This window comes from Meles meles, chromosome X (genome assembly GCF_922984935.1).
Source record: "Meles meles chromosome X, mMelMel3.1 paternal haplotype, whole genome shotgun sequence".
NCBI classification, from domain to species: Eukaryota; Metazoa; Chordata; class Mammalia; order Carnivora; family Mustelidae; genus Meles; species Meles meles.
In genome coordinates this window covers 14,468,771-14,489,569 of record NC_060087.1, presented here as the reverse complement: position 1 = coordinate 14,489,569, position 20,799 = coordinate 14,468,771, and the positions used below count along the sequence as shown (strand labels likewise).

The 20,799-nt window shown below is 41.8% G+C and overlaps 1 protein-coding gene across 1 annotated transcript in view; it reads left to right on the top strand.

The window, feature by feature from the left end:
* The window catches only part of BEND2 (BEN domain containing 2), a 59,545-nt gene extending 39,036 nt beyond the window's left edge, over positions 1-20,509 (top strand). Inside the window, 6 exon segments of the mRNA XM_045994719.1 lie at positions 4-125; positions 995-1,087; positions 1,714-1,945; positions 6,206-6,409; positions 20,314-20,454; positions 20,457-20,509. Of these exon segments, the coding sequence (XP_045850675.1) occupies positions 4-125; positions 995-1,087; positions 1,714-1,945; positions 6,206-6,409; positions 20,314-20,454; positions 20,457-20,509 (845 nt within the window).
* Positions 20,510-20,799: the final 290 nt, after the last annotated feature.

Below are 20,799 nucleotides of genomic sequence, written 5' to 3'. Positions count from 1 at the left end.
CAGAACATCTGGCAACAAATTTTCCCAACTATGATTTGCGTGAATGTGGAAAAGACTGGAAAACCTGTGTTGCTGATATCAATTCTCTGATCTATTGTTTATGTGCTGAATCCATCACAGCACCAGTAAGTGATTTTTTATTCAAATATGGTCACTGCTGTATAAGGGCACACTGTATACAGTTCCAGAATGGAGAGTGTGACACACGGGATCTTTAGGCCGTGTGCTCAAAATCTTGTTTATTTAATTTTGGGGGCAGTGTATGGTCTCTGCCTGTTTATTTTACTCTTTGAGGTTTATGCTCCATACAAATATCCTAAAGAGAAAATAAATCAGATGGAGTGTTACGATCGGTGTATTTGAAGGCATAGGGTATGTGAAGAAGAGTTCTCAGCTGCAGAGATGTTTGGGAAACCTTTTTCAGCATCCCGCTGAGTACCGCAGAGAAGGGGGAGACTGTGGTATGGCAGCAAAGGGAGGCGCTTCTGTCTTTGTCCGCTTTCAGTGATGGCAGAACCTGGTGGACGTCGTGCTGGCCGTGAGGTTCAGCTGCCGCCGGTATCTTACGGTGTCCCTAGTTACTTGTTAAACAGGAATCTGGCTTTCCTTGCATCCGTTCGATCATGAAAGTGCATTAGAGATTTTTTTTTTTTTAAACACGAATGGGCTCCTGTTGAAGCTTTTAACTTAGCAATTTCTCATTTCCACCCACCTCTCTACAAAGCCCATGTTATTCTCGCCATGTCTCGTTGGTCCTGCGTCTCTAGAGTAAGTGCATGGAAACTATTTGCCCAGAATATCTGTAGCTGAGCTTCTGTTTTCCTGGTGAACGGCTTGATTTCAGCGATAGCTCAAGCACCATCTGTCTGAAACCAAATCTGCTTATTTTTCACATTCCCTTTTCTATCCTACAAAAATTGCACCCTCAACATTTGAATGTAAAATTATGATGCTGCCTGGAAAATGGTAATTTGCATATGTGCTTCGGCGTCAGGAGAGAAGCAGCAGCTGCCACGTACCTGCCGAGTCCTTGACTCGGAGGGGGACGGTCCCCGACGGGCGACAGTGGCAGCCCGCAGGGAAGCTTGTGAGAATTGCAGAGTCTTGAGGGTCCCGCTAGACCTGCGGAGGCAGAATTTGCATTTTAGCAAGACCCCAAGGGGTTCGCGTGCACAGAGCCGTGTGGGAAGCCCTGGCCTAGAGCGCGGGTTGTCACCGAAGCACGGGAGACGCTTTCAAAGAAAGTCGTGACTGCTGGAGCTCTCCCACCCTTGGCACCAGAGGGTCTGGTGACATACGCCAAGAAAGTGGGTCTCAAGCACTGCTTTTAAAAAAAAAAAGATCCCCAAGATCTTTAGAGATTCCTAGAGTCTCTAGCCACTGGGGAAAAAGAGAAAACAAACGAGAATGGTAAAAAAAAATAAAAACCCCCAAATTGTCAACTCTGAAGAGACTCATTTACGCGTTTCTTCAGGAAATGTTTACTAAGCACTTATTGGGCGCCAGCAGTTATCATTAGATAAAGCTACCGAGCCCTCCAAGAGGCTAAGCCACATGTCTGCTTCTATCACGGCGCACACTACCTGGGGGTTTCTGGTGACCTTATTAGAGACCGTTGTTTCCCTGCCAACCTGGGGGGCCCTGGCAGGGATAGGGCATGACCATATCTTCTCACGAGGGGACTTTGGTTATAGACACAATGTTGTGTTTCAGCAGAAAATTGGTGAAAGCAATGAAGGCCCCCCCAGTCTCAACATCCCAGCGCCTGCGGATTTGAACGATAAAGCGGGGACTGATGGCCATGAAAGCAGTTCCCAGCTTTGTTGGCGAACCATTGCCTTCAAAACAAGAGAAAATGGGAATTCTCAGTGGAACAGCACTGTTTACCCTCAAGCAGTTCAAGAACCTCCCACTGAGAATTCAGTGATAACTTATGAAGCACTGGGTGAGTTATTAATACGAGTTCTCGGGATGATAAATGTTGAATCTGGATGATGCATTCGTGGGGCTCAGTGTACTGTTCTACTTTCAAAGATTTTTGAAATTTTTCATAATGAGAAATCTAAACAACTCAATCTCTCCTATTAATGAGTTAGTGAAATATAGAAACCTACTTCTGGGACCGATAGGTTTATTTATTTATTTATTTGAGAGACAGGGAGAAAGAGAGCGCGTGAGTGCGCAGAGGGAGAGGGAGAGAGCACCTTAAGCCAACTCTGTGCTGAGCATGCAGCCTGGCCCGGGGCTCGATCTCATGACCCTGAGGTCACGCCCTGAGCTGAAACCAAGAGTTGGATGCTTAACCAACTGTGCCACTCGGGCGCCCCGAGACTGATAGTTTTTAACATTAAGCTATGTCTGCTATTTTTCCTTCGGAAAGCAGCTCTGGGTCTGTTCCTTCAACCTGCGTGAACTCTCTGGTTAGGCATGAGAAGGAGCTACCGCAGGTTGAGCCAGAAGTGACTCAGGGGTCGTGCTCTCTCTGTGCCTGACACATGGCAGGTGCTCCTTAAATAGTTTTTGTGTGAATTAATGAATCTCATTCCTCAGAACATTTTGCCCCCACTGCTCCCTGTCGGCTGGAGGCACATCCGACTTCATTCGTATCAAGTGGCAGTGGGTCCCGTAGGTGACTGCGCCGCCTGCCACTCATGCTTCCCGACACCTCCTCCTCAGTCTGCTCGGGTCTAGTGGCACCTGAGGTGGCAAAACTCCTTTCCGTCGCTCCCCTGCCCCCCTGCCAACCCTCAGTAAGATATGACCTGTGAACCTCTTCCAATGAAATTACTTAAAAGGTGCATCTTTATATATTTTTTTCCATTATAAAAGTAAAATAACTACTATGTTTGCTTCTTGGGTTTTTTTTTTGAAGATTTTATTTATTTGACAGAGAGAGAGAGAGATCACAAGTAGGCAGAGAGGCAGGCAGAGAGAGAGGAGGAAGCAGGCTCCCCGCTGAGCAGAGAGCCCGATGCGGGGCTCAATCCCAGGACCGTGAGATCATGACCCGAGCCAAAGGCAGAGGCTTAACCCGCTGAGCCACTCAGGCGCCCCATAACTACTGTATTTGTTCAGGCTGTATACCGCAGAAACAAACCCTGGCCCAATTAAACCATAACAAAAATCAGTGGACGAAGAGCTCCTGGGTTTGAAGAAGCATGGAGCAAACCGAGCCATAAATGGGAGCCAAACCGCCAACCCTTAGATTGTGGCCTCTGGCGTCCACTGAGGTCTGTGGGGCTCTGTCTGCATCTTCCATGATCTCTACGTTCTAGTTCCCTCTCGTCCCTGTTAGATTTCTAGGACAAAGAATCTGATTTGGAGCGCTTAGGTCACATGTCTAGAACCAGGAGATAGGGCCAACTACATGAACTGTGAGCCAGGCAGCTGCCCACTTTGTGTACAGTCTCTTACACTGTTTTGTTTTGAAAAAGTTGAAAATGGGGTGCCTGGGTGGCTCAGTGGGTTAAGCCTCTGCCTTCGGCTCAGGTCATGATCTCAGGGTTCTGGGATCCAGCCCTGCATCGGGCTCTCTGCTCAGCGTGAAGCCTGCTTCCTCCTCTCTCTCTCTGCCGGCCTCTCTGCCTACTTGTGATCTCTCTCTCTCTGTCAAATAAATAAATAAAATATTTAAAAAAATAGAAAAAGTTGAAAATATTCCGTAGGAAAGAAAGGCTCCTACGATCAAGATACCATAAAAAACTATTATGAACATTCTAATTTTCTTCTAATTTTTTTCTTACCTTTTAAAACATTATGGTCTCTATATATTCACTCTTCTTTTTAAACATGATATGTGCGGGGCATCTGGGTGGCTCAGTTGTTAAGCCTCTGCCTTCAGCTCAGGTCATGATCCTGGGGTCCTGGGATGGAGCCCCACATCGGGCTCTCTGCTCGGCGGGGAACCTGTTTCTCCCTCTCCCACACCCCCCTGCTTGGGTTCTTTCTCTCACTGTGTCTCTCTCTGTCAAATAAATAAATTAATAAATCTTTAATAAAAAAATAAAATAAACATGATATGTGTGTTTTCCTCAAGAATCTCCATTGTTGGGGCACCTGGGTGGCTCAGTGGTTTAAGCCGCTGCCTTCGGCTCAGGTCATGATCTCAGGGTCCTGGGATCGAGTCCCACGTCAGGCTCTCTGCTCTGAAGGGAGCCTGCTTCCTCCTCTCTCTGCCTGCCTCTCTGCCTACTTGTGACCTCTCTCTGTCAAATAAATAAATAAAATCTAAAAAAAAAAAGAATCTCCATTGTTTATGAGCATTGCTTTTAACAGTATATTATATTCCATTGAGTAAGTATATCCTAATTTATTTAACTACCTGCCTCTTTCCTTTTTTTTTTTTTTGAGGATTTTTTTGGGGAGGGGATTATCAGTCACACAAATCATGTTGCCGAAAAACTCATTGGATAGTTTTGTACATATTTTGGATTCTTTACTTTTTAAAAAAATATTTTATTTTTTTATTTGACAGAGAGAGACACAGCGAGAGAGGGAGCACAAGTAGGGGCTGTGGGAAAGGGAGAAGCAGGCTTCCCGCCGAGCAGGGACCCTGATGTGGGGCTTGATCCCTGGACCCTAGGATCATGATCTGAGCCAAAGGCAGATGCTCTACGACTGAGCCACCCAGGAGTCCCAGATTCTTTTCTTTCTTTCTTTCTTTTTTTAAGGTTATTTATTTGTTTGATAGAGAGAGTTTGAGTGAGCAGGAAGAGGGGGAGAGGGATAGGGAGAGAGAGAATCTCCAGCAGACTCCCCACTGAGCATGGAGCCTTTTGTTTAAGAAAATGTTTAGGGATGAATTTATTAAAAGAAGTGCCAGGTGTGCTTTCTGAAAATTACAAGATATTTTTGAAATAAATTAGGAAAGACCTAAATACATAGATATCCCATGTTCATGAACAGAAGACTTAGTATTATCTTTTAAAAAGATTGTATTTATTTATTTATTTATTTGAGAGAGCGAGCAAGTGTGCACATGCAAGTGGCGGGGAGGAGCAGAGGGAGGGGGACAAGGAGACTTCATGCTGAGCTTGGAGCTGGACGCAAGACTCAGTCCCAAGACCCTGAGATCATGACCTGAGCTAAAATCAAGAGTTGGACACTTAACCAACTAAGCCACCCAGCCACCCCTTGGATTGTTGTTAGGTTCTCAGAACTGAAATTACCAGGTTAAAGAGTATTAACCTGTTTTTCTGACCTTGATAAAAACTACTAGGAGAATCTTCCAGAGTGAAGTCTTAGGACCCACTAAATGAACTTATTTTTAAATAATTCAGTGTCTCTCGGTAAATGCTGGATCTGGGGGATTCAGTAATTAATACTGAATGGTCATTTAATGGTCACCCATTAAATGATGAATGTTCCAAGATGAAAAATATGCTTATTGACGTGTAAGAATCACATTATATTTCTTTAACATATTTTCTCCAATAAAGAATTCTTTATTGTATATAAAATAGAATATTTTTAAATGTAGTTAATTTGAATCACTAGGACTGAAGTGAGATGAAGATGATTAGGCTGTGGGGTTGAGGAATGAAAATAGGCTTAAAATTTATTTTTCAGTTCAAGTAAGGTATCTAAAATACGATAGCCGAGTTTGCTGATTTTTAAATGATGACTTTAATACCCAACAGAAAACCTACTTTTTAAAAATTGTAAATATTTCAGTAAGAATCTTGTTGCTTCTTTTTTTAAAAAAAAAGATTTTATTTATTTATTTGACAGACAGAGATCACAAGTAGGCAGAGAGGCAGGCAGAGAGAGAGGAGGAAGCAGGCTCCCTGCTGAGCAGAGAGCCTGATGCATGACCTGAGCAGAAGGCAGACACTTAACCCACTGAACCACCCAGGCACCCCTTGTTGTTTCTTTTTGAACAAGTCTTTGTTATAGAGGATAACAGTGCACTGAAATTACTTAGAATTTGTTACGAAAAATAAACATAATATTAATAAAACTGATTCTGTCCTACAAGGTAGCAGAACACTGAATCGTTTTCCTGAACCACTGGAGTATCCGTAATCACATCAGCAGTGATTCCTGTTTCATTTCTCATGCTATCTCATGATACACTAAAAGCCCAAGGGCTCAATATTTTTTAAGTTCTCAAATTCTGGAGCCTAAAAATTCAGAAAAATCAAAGCCTTAAAAAAAACTTGACCTTGCCATGACCATTGACATCTTTTTCCTCTTTTGCTTCTAGAATACCTTGGAAATCCAGGTAGAAATATACAGTTGCCCCATTCAGTACTGACTATAGCCAAAGGGAAGCCTCGCCCAGAGCTGGCAGCCAGATACCTCATTCGCAACCTGTTCACAGAAGAAGTCTTGATGAAAAGTAATGTCTATGGGAATCTGGGGTATGGCATGTATGCCCTTAACCCCAACAGGATTCACGCTCTCCGAGGTTGGTTGCATGTTCAGTATGTAAGAATAAATAAAAAGCAAGTTACAGTACAGAAGGGCAGAAACTACAATCCATTCAGTTTGTGTTCTGAGGAGAGAGGGAGCTCTTACTAATTCCTCCTTAGGGTATAACAAGGAGCGGTTCCATGAATTGTGTCTCTTCTGCATTCGGGCTCTCTGGGCTAATTGGTCTGTCTTGCCAGGTGTAGGGAAATTCAAACACTTCGGTTTACTGAGGATCAAGGTCGAGGCTGCCGGGCTTTGTCAATTTGCCAGACTGTCAACAATAGCACAGCAGGTTAATTTGCTAGATTTTTCTTGTGCCCATGAGCTCAGGGCAGTCTTTATCTGTGACGTGTAGAGATGAAATAATACAGCTTCCAAAGGTGATCCTGTGAAAATTTAAATTTGGACAAAGCAGGAAGCAGAATACTTCCTACTTGTGTCACTGGGCCCCAGCAAAGAGAGATTCTGAGCCCAAGCCTGATCTTAGTTGGTTCTTGTTTGGTTCCTGTCTTCATATCACACATACCCAGCAAATCTGAACACTTCGTGTTTCAGACTAACTAAAGACGCCTGGCTTGCGAACCTTCTGTAAGCATTCGCTATCGTCTACCCACTTGTTTTCAAACTTGTCTTTTTTTTATTGCAACTCATAGTAAAAAATATGGTTTATGTTGTGACTCAGGAGATGTGTGTTTGAGTTTTTAAAAATGCAAGCAAAAGCTTCACAATGTTGATTTCGATGAGATTACATTCCAGTGGTTTCTATTCTATTACACTTTTTAAAAGATTATTTATTTATTTATTTATTTGACAGAGAGAGAGAGATCACAAGTAGGCAGAGAGTCAGGCAGAGAGAGTGGGGGGGGGAAGTAGGTTCCCCACTGAGCAGAGAGCCCGATGTGGGCTTGATCCCAGGACCCCAGGATCATGACCTGAGCTGAAGGCAGATACTTCACCTAGTGAGCCATCCAGGCGCCCTCTATTACATTTTTAAAAAGTGCTGCCATCACTGACATCACGACCTAGTAATTGGTCACAGTTGGCAATTTGGACATCACGGAGCTAACCCACCAGGCAAAAAAACCAAAACCTAATACCTCTTCTGGTTAAAAAACAAAACAAAACAAAACACAGACTTTGTAAGCAATTTGGAAATGAAGGTGTTTATAGGAGAAATATCTTTCTAATTAAGATAATCTTTTTAAAGATTTATTTATTTTTGAGAGAGAGAGCGAGAGAGAGCATGTATGCAGGACAGAGGGAGAGGGAGAAGGAGAGAAGCAGACTTCCCCTCGAGGGAGGAGCCCGATGTAGGGCTCCATCTCACCATCCTGAGATCATGTCCTGAGCTGAAACCAAGAGCCCGAGGCTTAACTGACTGAGCCACCCAGGCGCCCCAGTCTAAATAAATCATTTTTTTGTTTTGACAGACAGAGATCACAAGTAGGTAGAGAGGCAAGCGTTGGTGCGGGGCAGGAAGCAGGCTCCCTGCTGAGCAGAGAGCTCGATGTGGGGCTCGATCCCAGGACCCTGGGATCATGACCTGAGCCAAAGGCAGAGGCCTTAACCCACTGAGCCACCCAGACGCCCTAAAAACATTTTTTTTCTAAAAACGTTTTTTTAAGTGAGGGGAAAGAGGTGACTTATAGTTCTTTAAATATCTGGAATATATTAGTTCCTCAAAAGTAGACTAAAGATATTATCCTATGCATTTCATTTTGTTTTATCCCTTATTGAATTATATTACAAGCTGAGAAGATGTCTTTTGTAGTAAAAAAATATTCAGTATGAGTTTGACATACTATCCGCATGGGGCGTATTTTAACAAATTTGCCATAAGACTCAAAGTTCTATTCCTGTATGGAAGGGCAGCCATGTGAATTATTTCAGCAGAGAGAATGCAAGAGAATCATCATCATTGTCCTAGGGATGTGGGCAGATCCAGGCCCAAGGAGGGGAATCTGAACAGAAAGCATATTTTACTTTAATATAGGGTTAAAATGAACTTGGAGAATGAAGAGTCAGAACAAAGGCCGAGTGACCAGAGATTCCTGCACTCAAAGAAGGACTGGACCTTATAGTCTCCAGTGTAATTTCTTTAGAACCATTGCTTCAGTATAATTTAAAACACACAAAAATGTACAGAAAATGATATAGTAGTATAATAAGCAGCTGTCAGCCCAGTACAGATGGAGATGCTTTGCTTTTTGTGCTACAGGTTATTTTTTTTTTTAATAATAAGGCATTACTGATATAATTAAAACTCATCTCACCAACCCTTTCCCCTGTCTTTCTCCCCAAAAGTAACCATAATCTTAGAGTTAGATGAATACATATTTTATGCTTTTTCTACCTATATTGATAGATCTATAAATAATAGATAATATCATTCTATAGTTGTTTTAATGTACATAAATGGAGATATATAGTATGTATCTTTTTGTAAAATTTTTTAAAAGATTTTATTTATTTACTCGACAGACAGAGATCACAAGTAGGCAGAGAGGCAGGCAGAGAGAGAAAGAGGAGGAAGCAGGCTCCCCGCTGAGCAGAGAGCCCGATGTGGGGCTCGATCCCAGGACCCCGGGATCCTGACCTGAGCCGAAGGCAGAGGCTTTAACCCACTGAGCCACCCAGGTGCCCCCCTTTTGCAAATTTTTTATCACTCAACATTATGTTTTTGAGATCTTGCTCATGGATTTTAACTGCTGATTGGTATCCCACTGACTAAATAAAGTAGTTTATTCTTCTATTCTGATACAATTTTTTATTCTAAGATTTTCTTATTTGGGGGCACTCTTCTGGAAATTAGTAATCAAAAGTAAATATGTCTGCTAGCCAGAGGTGTTGATTTTACGAAGAAACTGTTGTCTGACGCTCTCTGATGAGAGTTCAGTATCGCTTAGGGGGTCTTTCGAGCCTGCTTTACATGGAGACAGTTAGTGGGCGGCAAATTGGTAATCAGTGCACAACCTTACTCCTATGCTCTCCACCCATTTCTGCATATCACAGAACTGTGAAGTCTTAGCAATAGGAAGAATGTTACACATCCTCCAAGACAACATTTCCCCCAGAGCAGGAATTTGATCTCAGCTTTGACATAGTTGCCTCCCCTCAGCTCGAACGCTTCTACTGATGGCGATCCAGTACATTTTTAAAAATTTGGTTTGTATTTATTTATTTTCAGTTTTTATTTAAATTGTGGTTAGTTAAAATAGAGTGTAATATTAGTTTCAGGTGTACAATGTAGTGATTTGACACTTCCGTACATCACCCGGCGGTCATCAGGACCAGTGCCCTCCTTCATCCCCATCACCTGTCTCACCCACCCCCCACTAACCCGCCTCCCCTCTGGTAACCATCTCTGTGCTCTATAGTTAAGAGTCTGTTTCTTCGTTTGCCTCTCTCTCTCTTTCCATCTGTTCATTTTGTTTGTTTGTTTATTACGTTCCACATATGAGTAGAATTCGTCTTTCTTGGACTGACTTATTTTGCTTAGCATAATACTTTCTAAGTCTTTTCATGTCCTTGCAAATTGCAAGGTTTTCTTCTTCTTCTTCTTCTTTTTTAAGATTTTATTTATTTATTTGACACTGAGAGAGAGAGATCACATGTAAGCAGAGAAACAGGCACAGAGAGAGGAGGAAGCAGGCTCCCTGCTGAGCAGAGAGCCCGATGTGGGACTCGATCCCAAGACCCTGAGATCATGACCCGAGCCAAATGCAGTGGCTCAACCCTCTGAGCCATCCAGACACCCCACATTTTATTCTTTTTATAGCTGAGTAATATTCCAATGTACATATATACACCATCTCTTCGTTATCAGTTCATCAGTTGATGGACATGTGTGCTGGTTTCATAATTTGGCTGTTGGAGATAATACTGCTGTGAACATCGGAGGGCATGTATCCCTTTGAATTTGTCTTTTTATATTCTTCGGGAAAATATTCAGTAGGACAGTTGCTGGATCATAGCGTAGTTCTATTTTTAACTTTTTAAAAATTTAATTTCTTTTCAGTGTAACAGAATTCATTGTTTATGCACCACACCCAGTGCTCCATGCAATACGTGCCCTCCATAATACCCACCACCTGGTTCCCCAACCTCCCACCCTCTGCCCCTTCAAAACCCTCAGATTGTTTTTCAGAGTCCGTAGTCTCTCAGGGTTTACCTCCCTTTCCAATTTCCCTCAGCTCCCTTCTCCTCTCCATCTCCCCATGTCCTCCGTGTTATTTCTTATGCTCCACAAATAAGTGAAACCATATGATAATCAACTCTCTCTGACTTATTTCAAAAACTTTTTGAGGAAACTCCATGTTGTCTTGCATGGTGGCTGAACGAATTTGCAAGCTCACCAATGGTGGAGGAGCGTTCCTCTTTCTCCCCATCCTCGCCAGCACCTGTTGTTTCTTGTGTTGTTGATTTTAGCCATTCTGATAGGTGTGAAGTGACACCTCATTGTAGCTTTGATTTGCATTTCCCTGATGATGAGTGGCGTTGAGCATCTTTTCATGTGTCTGTTGGCCATCTGGATGTCTTCTTTGCAGAAATGGTTACTCATGTCTTCTGTTCATTTTTTAATTGGATTATTCAATTTTTTGGGTGCTGAGTTTTATAAATTCTTTATATATTTTGGATTCTAACCCTTTATCAGATATGTCATTTGAAAATATCTTCTCCTATTCCATAGGTTGCCTTTAGTTTAGTTTGATTGTTTCTTCCACTGTGCAGAAGCTTTTTATCTTAATGAAGTCCCAATAGTTTATTTTTGCTTGTGTTTCCCTTGCCTCAGGAGACATGTCTAGAAAAATATTACTACGGCTGATGTTGAAGAGGTTACTGCCTGTGTTCTTCTTTAGGATTTTTATGATTTCATGTCTCACATTTAGGTCTTTCTTCCATTTTGAATTTATTTTTGTGTATGGTGTAAGAAAGTCGTCCAGTTTCTTTCTTTTGCATGTAGCTTGTCCAGTTTTCCCAGCACCATTTGTTGAAGAGACTTTCTTTTTCCCATTGTATGTTCTTTCCTCCTTTGCTGAAGATGATTTAACCATATAATTATGGGTTTATTTCTGGGTTTTCCATTCTGTTCTATAGAGCAATGTGTCTATTTTTGTACCAGTACCATACTGTTTTGATCACTAGAGCTTTATAATATAACTTGAAGTATAGAATTGTGATGCCTCCCTGCTTGCTTTTCTTTTTCAAGTTTATTTTGACTATTTAGAGTCTTTTTGTGGTTCCCTACTAATTTTAGGATTGTTTATTCTAGCTCTGTGAAAAATGCTATTATTTATTTATTTATTTTAAAAAAGATTTTCTTTATTTATTTGACAGACAGATCACAAGTAGACAGAGAGGCTGGCAGAGAGAGAGGGGGGGAAGCAGGCTCCCTGCTGAGCAGAGAGCCCAATGTGGGGCTTGATCCCAGGACCCTGGGATCATGACCCAAGCTGAAGGCAGAGGTTTCAACCCACTGAGCCACCCAGGTGCCCTGAAAAATGCTATTTTTTAAGAGATTTTTATTTATTTATTTGACAGAGAGATCACAAGTAAGGCAAAGAGGCAGGCAGAGAGAGAGCGGGGGAAGCAGACTCCCTGCTGAGCAGAGAGCCTGATGCAGGGCTCGATCCCAGGACCCTGAGATCATGACCTGAGCCGAAGGCAGAGGCTTAACCCACTGAGCCACCCAGGCATCCCAATGCTGTTGGTATTTTGATAGGGATTACATTAAATGTGTAGATTGCTTTGGGTAGTATAGACATTGTAACAATATTTGTTCTTCTGATCCATGAGTATGGAATGTCCTTCCATGTGTTTGTGTCGTCTTCAGTTTCTTGCATCAGTGTTTTATAGTTTTCAGAGTACAAGTCTTTCACCTCTTTGGTTAGGTTTATTCCCAGGTATCTTACAGTACTTGGTGCAGTTGTAAGTGGGATTGACTTCTCTTTCTGCTGTTTCATTATTGGTATATAGCAATACAACAGATTTCTGCATGTTGATTTTGTACTCTGCAACTTTACTGGATTCATGTATCAGTTCTAGCAATTTTTTGCTGGAATCTTTTCGGTTTTCTATATAGAGTATCATGTCATCTGGAAATAGTGAAAGTTTTACTTCCTCCTTGCTGATTTGGATGCCTTTTATTTCTTTTTATTGTCCAATTGTTGTGGCTGGGACTTCCAGTACTGTGTTAAATAACAGTGGTGAGGGGTGCCTGGCTGACTTCAGTTGGAAGAGCATGCAACTCTTGATCTTGGGGTTGTGAGTTCAAGCCCCACACTGGGTATAGAGATTACTAAAAAAAATAAACTTATCTTTCAAAAGCTTTTTCTGCATCTTTTGAAATGGTCATATAGTTCTTATTCTTTCTTTTATTAATATGGCATATCATGTTGATTGATTTGGGAATATTGAACCAGCCTTGCGACCCAGGAATAAATCCCACTTGATTGAGGTGAATGAGTCTTTTAATGTACTGTTGGATTCGGTTTTCTCGTACTTTATTGAGAATTTTTGCATCCAGGTTCATTGGGAATATTAGCCTGTAGTTCTCTTTTTTAGTGGAGTCTTTATCTGCTTTTGGTATCAGGTAATGTTGGGCTCATAGAATTTGGAAGTTTTCCTTTCTTTTCTATTTTTTGGAATAGTTGGAGAAGAATAGGTATTAACTCTTTAAATATTTGGTAGCATTGACCTGTGATGTCATCTGGTCCTGGATTTTTGTTTATTGGGAGATTTTTTATTACTGATTATTATTTTTTTCTTTTTGCTGGTTATCAGTCTGTTCAAGTTTTCTATTTCTCCTTGTTTTGGTTTTGGTAGTTTATATGTTTCTAGGAATTTATCCATTTCTTCCAGGTTGTCTAATTTTTTGGAATATGTTTTTTAAAAAATATTCTTTTATGATAGTTTATATTTCTGTGATGTTGGTTGTTATTTCTTGTCTCTTATTTGTCATTTTATTTATTTGGGTCATTTCTCTTTCTTTTTTGTTAAGTCTGGCTAGAGGTTTATCAATTTTATTACTTTTTTCAAAGAATCAGCTCCTGACTTCATCGATCTGTTTTGTTTTTTTTTTAGTTTCTATATCATTTATTTATGCTCTAATATTTATCATTTCCTTCCTTATGTTGGCTTTCAGCTTTGTTTGTTCTTTTTCTGTTTCCTTTAGGTGTAAGATTAGGTTGCATATTGGAGACTTTCCTTGCTTCTTGAGGTAGGCCTGTCTTGCTGTAAACTTACCTCTTAAAACTGCTTTTGCTGCATTCCAGAAGTTTTGGACAATTGTGTTTTCATTTTCATTTGTTTCCATGTATTTTTAAATTTCTTCTTTGAATTCCTGGTTCACCCCTTCATTATTTAGAAGCATGTTTTTTTATCCTCCATGTATTTATGGTCTTTATAGATTTTCCTTGTGGTCGACTTCTAGTTTCATAGCATTGTGGTTAGAAAATGTGCATGGTGGGGCTCCTGGGTGGCTCAGTGGGTTGAAGCCTCTGCCTTCGGCTCAGGTCATGATCCCGGGGTCCTGGGATCGAGCTCCGCATCGGGCTCTCTGCTTGGCAGGGAGCCTGCTTCCTCCTCTCTCTCTGCCTGCCTCTCTGCCTACTTCTGATCTCTGTCTGTCAAGTAAATAAATAAAACCTTTAAAAAAGAAAAGAAAATGTGCATGGTATGCTCTCAGTCTTTTTGTGTTTGTTAAGGCCGGATTTGTGATCTAATATGTGATCCATTCTGGAGAATGTCCCGTGCGCACTTGAAAAGAATGTGTGTTCTGCTGCTTTAGGATGGGATGTTCTGAATAGATCTGTTATGTCTGTCTGGTCCAGTGTGTCACTCAAAGCCATTGTTTCCTTGTTGATTTTCTGCTTAAATGATCTGTCCCATTGATATAAGTGGGATGTTAAAATCTCCTATTATTATTGTATTATTATCAATGAGTTCCTTTATGTTTGTTATTGTTTTATATATTTTGGTGCTCCCATTTTGGCTGCATAAGTATTTACAATTGTTGGATTGTGCCCTTTGTTGTGATGTAGTGCCCTTCTTCATCTCTTATTAGTCTTCGGTTTACAAATCTAGTTTGTCTGATGGACTATTGCTACTCTGGTTTTTTTTTTAATGTCCAGTTGCATGATACATGTTTCTCCATCCCCTCACTTTCAATCTGAAGGTGTCTTTAGGTCTAAATGAGTCTCTTGCAGGCAGCATGTACATGGGTCTCGTTTATTTATCCATTCTGACGTCCTATGTCTTTGGATTGGAGCATTAATCCATTTACATTCAGAGTGATTACTGATAGATATGTATTCAGTGCCGTTGTATTACTCGTTTTGTTATTGTTTCTGGAGATTTTCTCTGATCCTTTCTTGTCTTTGTCACTTTTTCCAGCCTACAGTTCAGTGCATCAAGCCTGTTTCCAATTTCGTTTATTGCGTTCTTCATTTCTGACTGATTCTTTTTTAACTCTTTTATCTCTGTGGTAAGGGTCTCCCCGACGCCGTCCATTCTTTCCTCTAGCCCAGTGAGTAGCCGTGTGATTGTTGCTTTAAATTCTCCATCAGGCATGTTACTTAGATCTCTCTCACTTAGATGTCTGGCCATGGCCTTATCTTGCTTTTTCATTTGGGATGAATTCCTCCGCCTTGGCATTTTGTCGGTCTCTGTCTTCTTCTCTGTGTTAGAAAAGCCAGTTCTGTTTCCTGCTTCTGAGAGTACGGCTTTAGGAAGAAGAGGTCATGTTGCACCCAGGGCCTGGCAATTCAGGGAGTGTCTCTGCTGGGTGCCCCATGCACTCTGCTGTTGTGTTTTGGCTGCTCTGTGCATCTGCAGAAGCTCTCCTTGCTTGTGGTGCGGTGTTTGGTTTTTGGCCAGAATGTGGTGAGTTTTAAGTAGGTGTGCTATGATCTGCTTGTGAGATGAGACCTGATGCTACTCCCACTAGAACTGAAGGGCCACAGAACTCTCTGGTCGGGAGACGTGGTGTGGGCAGGGACTTCTTCTGGTCTTCTTGGAAGGGGCCCACCAGGCTGGGACTGAGGCAAGCTTGACCGAGAAGGGCAGTCCTGCCAGAGTGGGGTGGGGTGGGGCTTGGTGTAAGCAAGTTAGGCAGCCACCGTCCTCCCTCTGCTGCTTCACACCGGTGGCTCTGTGTTTATGCTGAGGGCTGGGGGAGGGAAACGGAGCCCCAGCCAGCTCCTTTGCTCCCAGAGAGCCATCTCTGGGAATGCTGCCTCTCAGGGACAAAGCTCCAAGAAGAGTGAGTCATCTACTCCCTGTGTGCCCCAGGCGGTCTTCAAATCACTGTTTCCGCACGGGAGGGGAGTTTGCCTGCCTTCTGGGCAGGAGCAGGGCAGTGCCCTCCGGGCTCTATCCCAGTCAAGCCTACTGACCTTTGAAACTCCAGACTTTAATCCCTGCTGCCGATTGCAAGAACTCAGGAAATTCAGCCGGTTTTGTTCTTCTTGTGCGTCATTCCCCTGTGTGCTTCTCTCTCTCTCTCTCTGTCTCTCATTCTCCCTTTCTCGTTCTCTCTCTCCTCTGCACGGCTTCCCCACCCCATAGCACCTGCCACCCATTTCTCCCGTAAACCATATCCCCACCACTTCCCGCCTTCTTCCACGTGGCCTCTTTTCTTCCATCAGTTGTGGGGTTTGTTCCGTCAGACTTCAGGTTGATTTCTGGGGTATTTGGGATGATTTGGTGGCTGTCTAGTTGTGTTCACGGGGTGACAGAAGTCTTGGGTCCTCCTCCTCCATCACCATATTCTCTCGCCTCCAGCAACCCAAGACATTCTAAGGGAGCTCTAATTCATGAGAAGGTTTTTCCTCCAAGTGACTTAAAATTTACTTCCCTGCATGTAATACACATCTGTTCTACTTCTCCCTTCCAGAGCTAACTAGGGTAGATCCAATTACTTTTCACATGATAGGCCTTCAAGTATGTAGAGAGAGCTGTGACTTCCTGCTGGAGCATTGAGAGAGAGTAAATACACCCTCTCTCCCCACTTTCAAGTTCGGAATCAAGTGAGAGAGAACCACTAGAATCTGGCAGGAGGAGATAAAAATATCAGCTCAGACATGCCCAGTTTTCCCAAACTTCCCAACTTGGAGATCCCTCTACATGGAAGCATGAGAATTTGAGAAAATAAGGGTTATTCACAACTTTTCCCCACTAAGTCTTACACTTTTTTACAGGTGAATATCTCCATTTCCTTCAGGAACTCCTCATAGAAATATTTGCCTGTCTTTCATGATCTGATTCAGGGACTAACTTCAGATGTGCTCAAGTTAACCCAGAATACAATAATACTGTTACCTATTAGGCTGTTAATGCCGTCTAAAATGACACTTGCCATTTTAATTTTAATTTTTAAATGTTATTTTTTTGGTAAACATGCTGTCTCTGCAAATTGTTCCTGCAAAGTCATTCTTTCTCCTCTTCCTTTTTTCCTTCCCTCTCTCCCTTTCTTCTTCCTTCCTTCCTACGTGTATACGTGTTGTAACATGTATTCATTTTATTATTATTATTTTTTTTACCTTTTGACCCCCTTCACCCATTTCTTCCTCTCCCTGCCTCCTGCCTCTGGCAACTACCTGTCTGTTCTCTGTATCTTGTTGTTTTAGATTCCACATGTAAGTGAAATCATAGGGTATCTGTCCTTCTCTGCCTGGCTTATTTCACTTCGTGTAATGTCCTCAGGGTCCATCCGTGTTGTCCCAAAGGGCAAGATTTCATTATTATTATTATTTTTTAATATTTTATTTATTTGACAGAGAGAAATCACAACTAGGCAGAGAGGCAGGCAGAGAGAGAGGAGGAAGCAGGCTCCCTGCGGAGCAGAGAGCCGGACGTGGGGCTCGATCCCAGGACCCTGGGATGATGACCTGAGCCGAAGGCAGAGGCTTTAACCCACTGAGCCACCCAGGCGCCCCAGATTTCATTATTTTTTATGGCTGAATAATATTCCAGTGTGTGTGTATGTGTGTCTTTGTGTATGTATATACACCGCAGTTTCTTTATTCATTCATCCATCATGGATACTTGGACACTGAGGTTGTTTCCATATCTCGGTTATTGTAGATAATGCTACAGTGAACAGGGTGGGTGCTTATATCTTTTCGAGTTAGTATTTTTGTTTTCTTTGGATAAATACTCAGAGGTGGACTTGCTGGATTGTATGGTAGTTGTATTTTTAATTTGTTGAGGAACTTCCATTACTTTTTTTTTTTTATTGTGGTCACGGCAGTTTACATTCCCAGCAATAGTGCACGAGCGTTCCCTTTTTTCCACATCTTCTCCTGCACTTGGTTTTTTGGATAATAGCAATTCTGACAGGGGGGAGGTGATCTCTCATTGTGGTTGGGATTGGCATTTCCCTGATAGTTAATGATGTTTAGCATCTTTTCAAATATCTGTTGGCCATCTCTCTGTCTTCCTAGGGAAAACATCTATTCAGATCTTTTGCCCATATTTTAAGTCATGTGCTTGGTTTTTTTTGCTGTTGAGTTGTATGAGTTATTTTTATATTTTGGATATTAACCCCTCATCAGATACATGATTTGCAGATATTTTCTCCCATTCAGTGGATCGCCTTTTCATTTTGTTGATGGCTTCCTTTGCTGTGCAGAAGCTTTTTAGTTGAATGTAGTCTCACGTGTTTATTTTTGCTTTTGGTGTCAGATTAAAAAAAAATCATTGCCAAGACCAATGTCAATGTTAATGCAGACTAAAATGGCACTTGCCATTTTTAATTTTACAGTCACCTAAGAACCCTAGATCTTTTTTTCTATATACTGATGTTTATCTAGTACTTATGTTGTTAGTGTTTGGGCTATTCCTGTTTATACTGTCAGTATTTTTTTTGATGTAAGTGTAGGATTTTATGTTTATTCCCTTGCATTTTATCCTGTTAGTGTAGAGCAGCATTCCCCAAACTATGTTTCTTTTTTTTTTTAAGATTGTATTTATTTATTTGTCAGAAAGAGAGAGAGAGAGAGAGCGAGCAGGTGAGCATAAACAAGGGGAACAGGCAGAGGGAGAAGCAGGTTCCCCACAGAGCAAGGAGCCTGATGCGGGGCTCGATTGCAGGACCTTGGGATCATGACCAGAGCCAAAGGCAGACACTTATTGACTAAGCCACCCAAGCATCCCCCAAACAATATTTCTTAAAGACACCTGAATGTTAATGGGGGCTTCATGAATAAGGTGCTTTTTATAGTCAAATGGGGGGGAAGCTCTTGATTGGCCCCCCTCCCCAGGGCCTTACCCTATAGATCTATTTCACCTGACTCTGTTTTGAAACATGTTTTGAATGCCTTCAGCTCTGAAGCCCATCCAGATCTCCACAGTCCTGACCTTCGGTTGTTTTCTGCATTGCCACCTTCCTCATTTATATGCCCAACTCACGCGTCTGATTCTGTCACCTTTGAATCAGCGGGTCTCTTTACTGCGGGATTTTTCAGTGGGAACCACCTTTGGAGTGTGTAGCATGGCTCGTTTGCACAACCAGAATCTTTTCCCTGGGAAACTTCTTCGTGACTAGTGTTTCAGAGAACACTTTTGGGGAAACACTAACCACTTTAGGAGCTTTGTGGGTGCTGTATTTCTCTTCCAGTCTCTTAGTTATTGTTAATAACAATGTCAGGCAGCAAAATAATAAAATAAAAATAAAAAAATAAAAAAAGATGTCCTGCAACATAAAAAAACACCCCCCGATACTGAATCCAAGGACAAACCACTGAAATCCTCCTTCTAGGCTACCCTCTGATGTAGTAAGTAGTCCTTGGAGTTTAAAAGCTTTTTGACTGTCACCTGCCTCGCTAAAAATTTTGGACCTATGCTGTGTTCATGACATTCTCCTCATTTCCCAACTTTTTAATCCTATTGAAAAACAAGTAATCTCTGATATGAGGAAGTTGAGAGGCAACGTGGGGGGTTTGGGGGTAGGAAAAGAATAAATGAAACAAGATGGGCCCAGGGAGGGAGACAAACCATAAGAGACTCTTAATCTCACAAAACAAACTGAGGGTTGCTGGGGGGAGGGGGGTCGGGAGAGGAGGAGTGGGGTTATGGACATTGGGGAGGGTATGTGCTATGGTGAGTGCTGTGAAGTGTGTAAACCTGGCGATTCACAGACCTGTACCCCTGGGGCTAATAATAGATTATGTGTTAATAAAAAATTATATTAAAAAAAAAGAAAAACAAGTGAAATTAATGTAGTCAGCTAATGCCGGCCTGTAGGGCACAACAGATCCTTTCCTAAGGCCTCAAATGCACTTTGGAAGTCACTTATAAAAATATGTGAGGACAGTTCTGCTCCTCTAGTTAAAAACTTCTCTCTTCTCCCCCTTTCCCTTTGTCTGTCCACCCACTTTCTCTAAGCACGCTCCTTGAGCCATGGTGCTCTGTAGCCTTCCCTTACAGACAATTTCCTCTAACTGCAAGATGAAGAGACTCCTTTCTTGTGGGAGATAAATCAAAATTTTTAGCAGTGACAGCTTCTTGCCTCTCAAAGTATAAAAGACATTGCAGCCTCTTGTGTGTTACAAAGCCTTAGCAAGTCTTGATACAACGAATAACGTGCGCCTTTGATAAATTCAAGAATGAGAAAAGTTTACGTTGGGTACTGAAGGCAGGAGAGGACTTCCATTCTGGTTACGTGACAAGGTCATGGGATATTGTTATTTTACTGTGATTTAAGAATGGTGCCTTTTCCTATTATCCTTTTAGATGAAAAGATTTGTTCAGCTCATTTAATAATAGTTATACTCCATGCGTTTTAATTAAAGTTTTAATGACCGTTTTGTAGTCACTGCAATAGAACTGAGGTTGAATAAATTCATTTGTCTGAGAAGTGCTTTCTAAGTAACTTACGTTTTCGGGTTTTGCCATCAGAATTTCTTCAAGACATCTACCCGACTTGCAGTCTCTCAGAAACCGGATACGACTGGAAGTTGTGTGTGACAGCTATCAATAGTTCCATCCGTAGTCTTCGCTATGACCTCAAGAAGTCCACATCCAAAGCATAGTGGCTTCCGCAACAACTCCTCCAGCCGAGTCAGAGCCAAGAGACTCTGACTCAACTACTTGAATGCCAGCCACCCTGCATTCTTTTTTTTTTTACACTGTTGTATCCTGTAAGTTTCTCAAGTTGTCATTCCAAAATTAGCTTGTTGTAGTGGAAGTGTGGTTCTGCGTTCACAACTGAAGAAATATCTGATGTTCTTTCTCTGCCCACAGAGCAGACAGAATTGCATTAGGAAGAGGTATAATGTTTCATCTTGTGAACCAAGTGATGGGCAGTACTCCGATAAGAACCTCCGATTAAGGGAATGGTAGTAAACTCCTATAGGTTGTTTTAATTGCTGTTTCAAGGTAGAA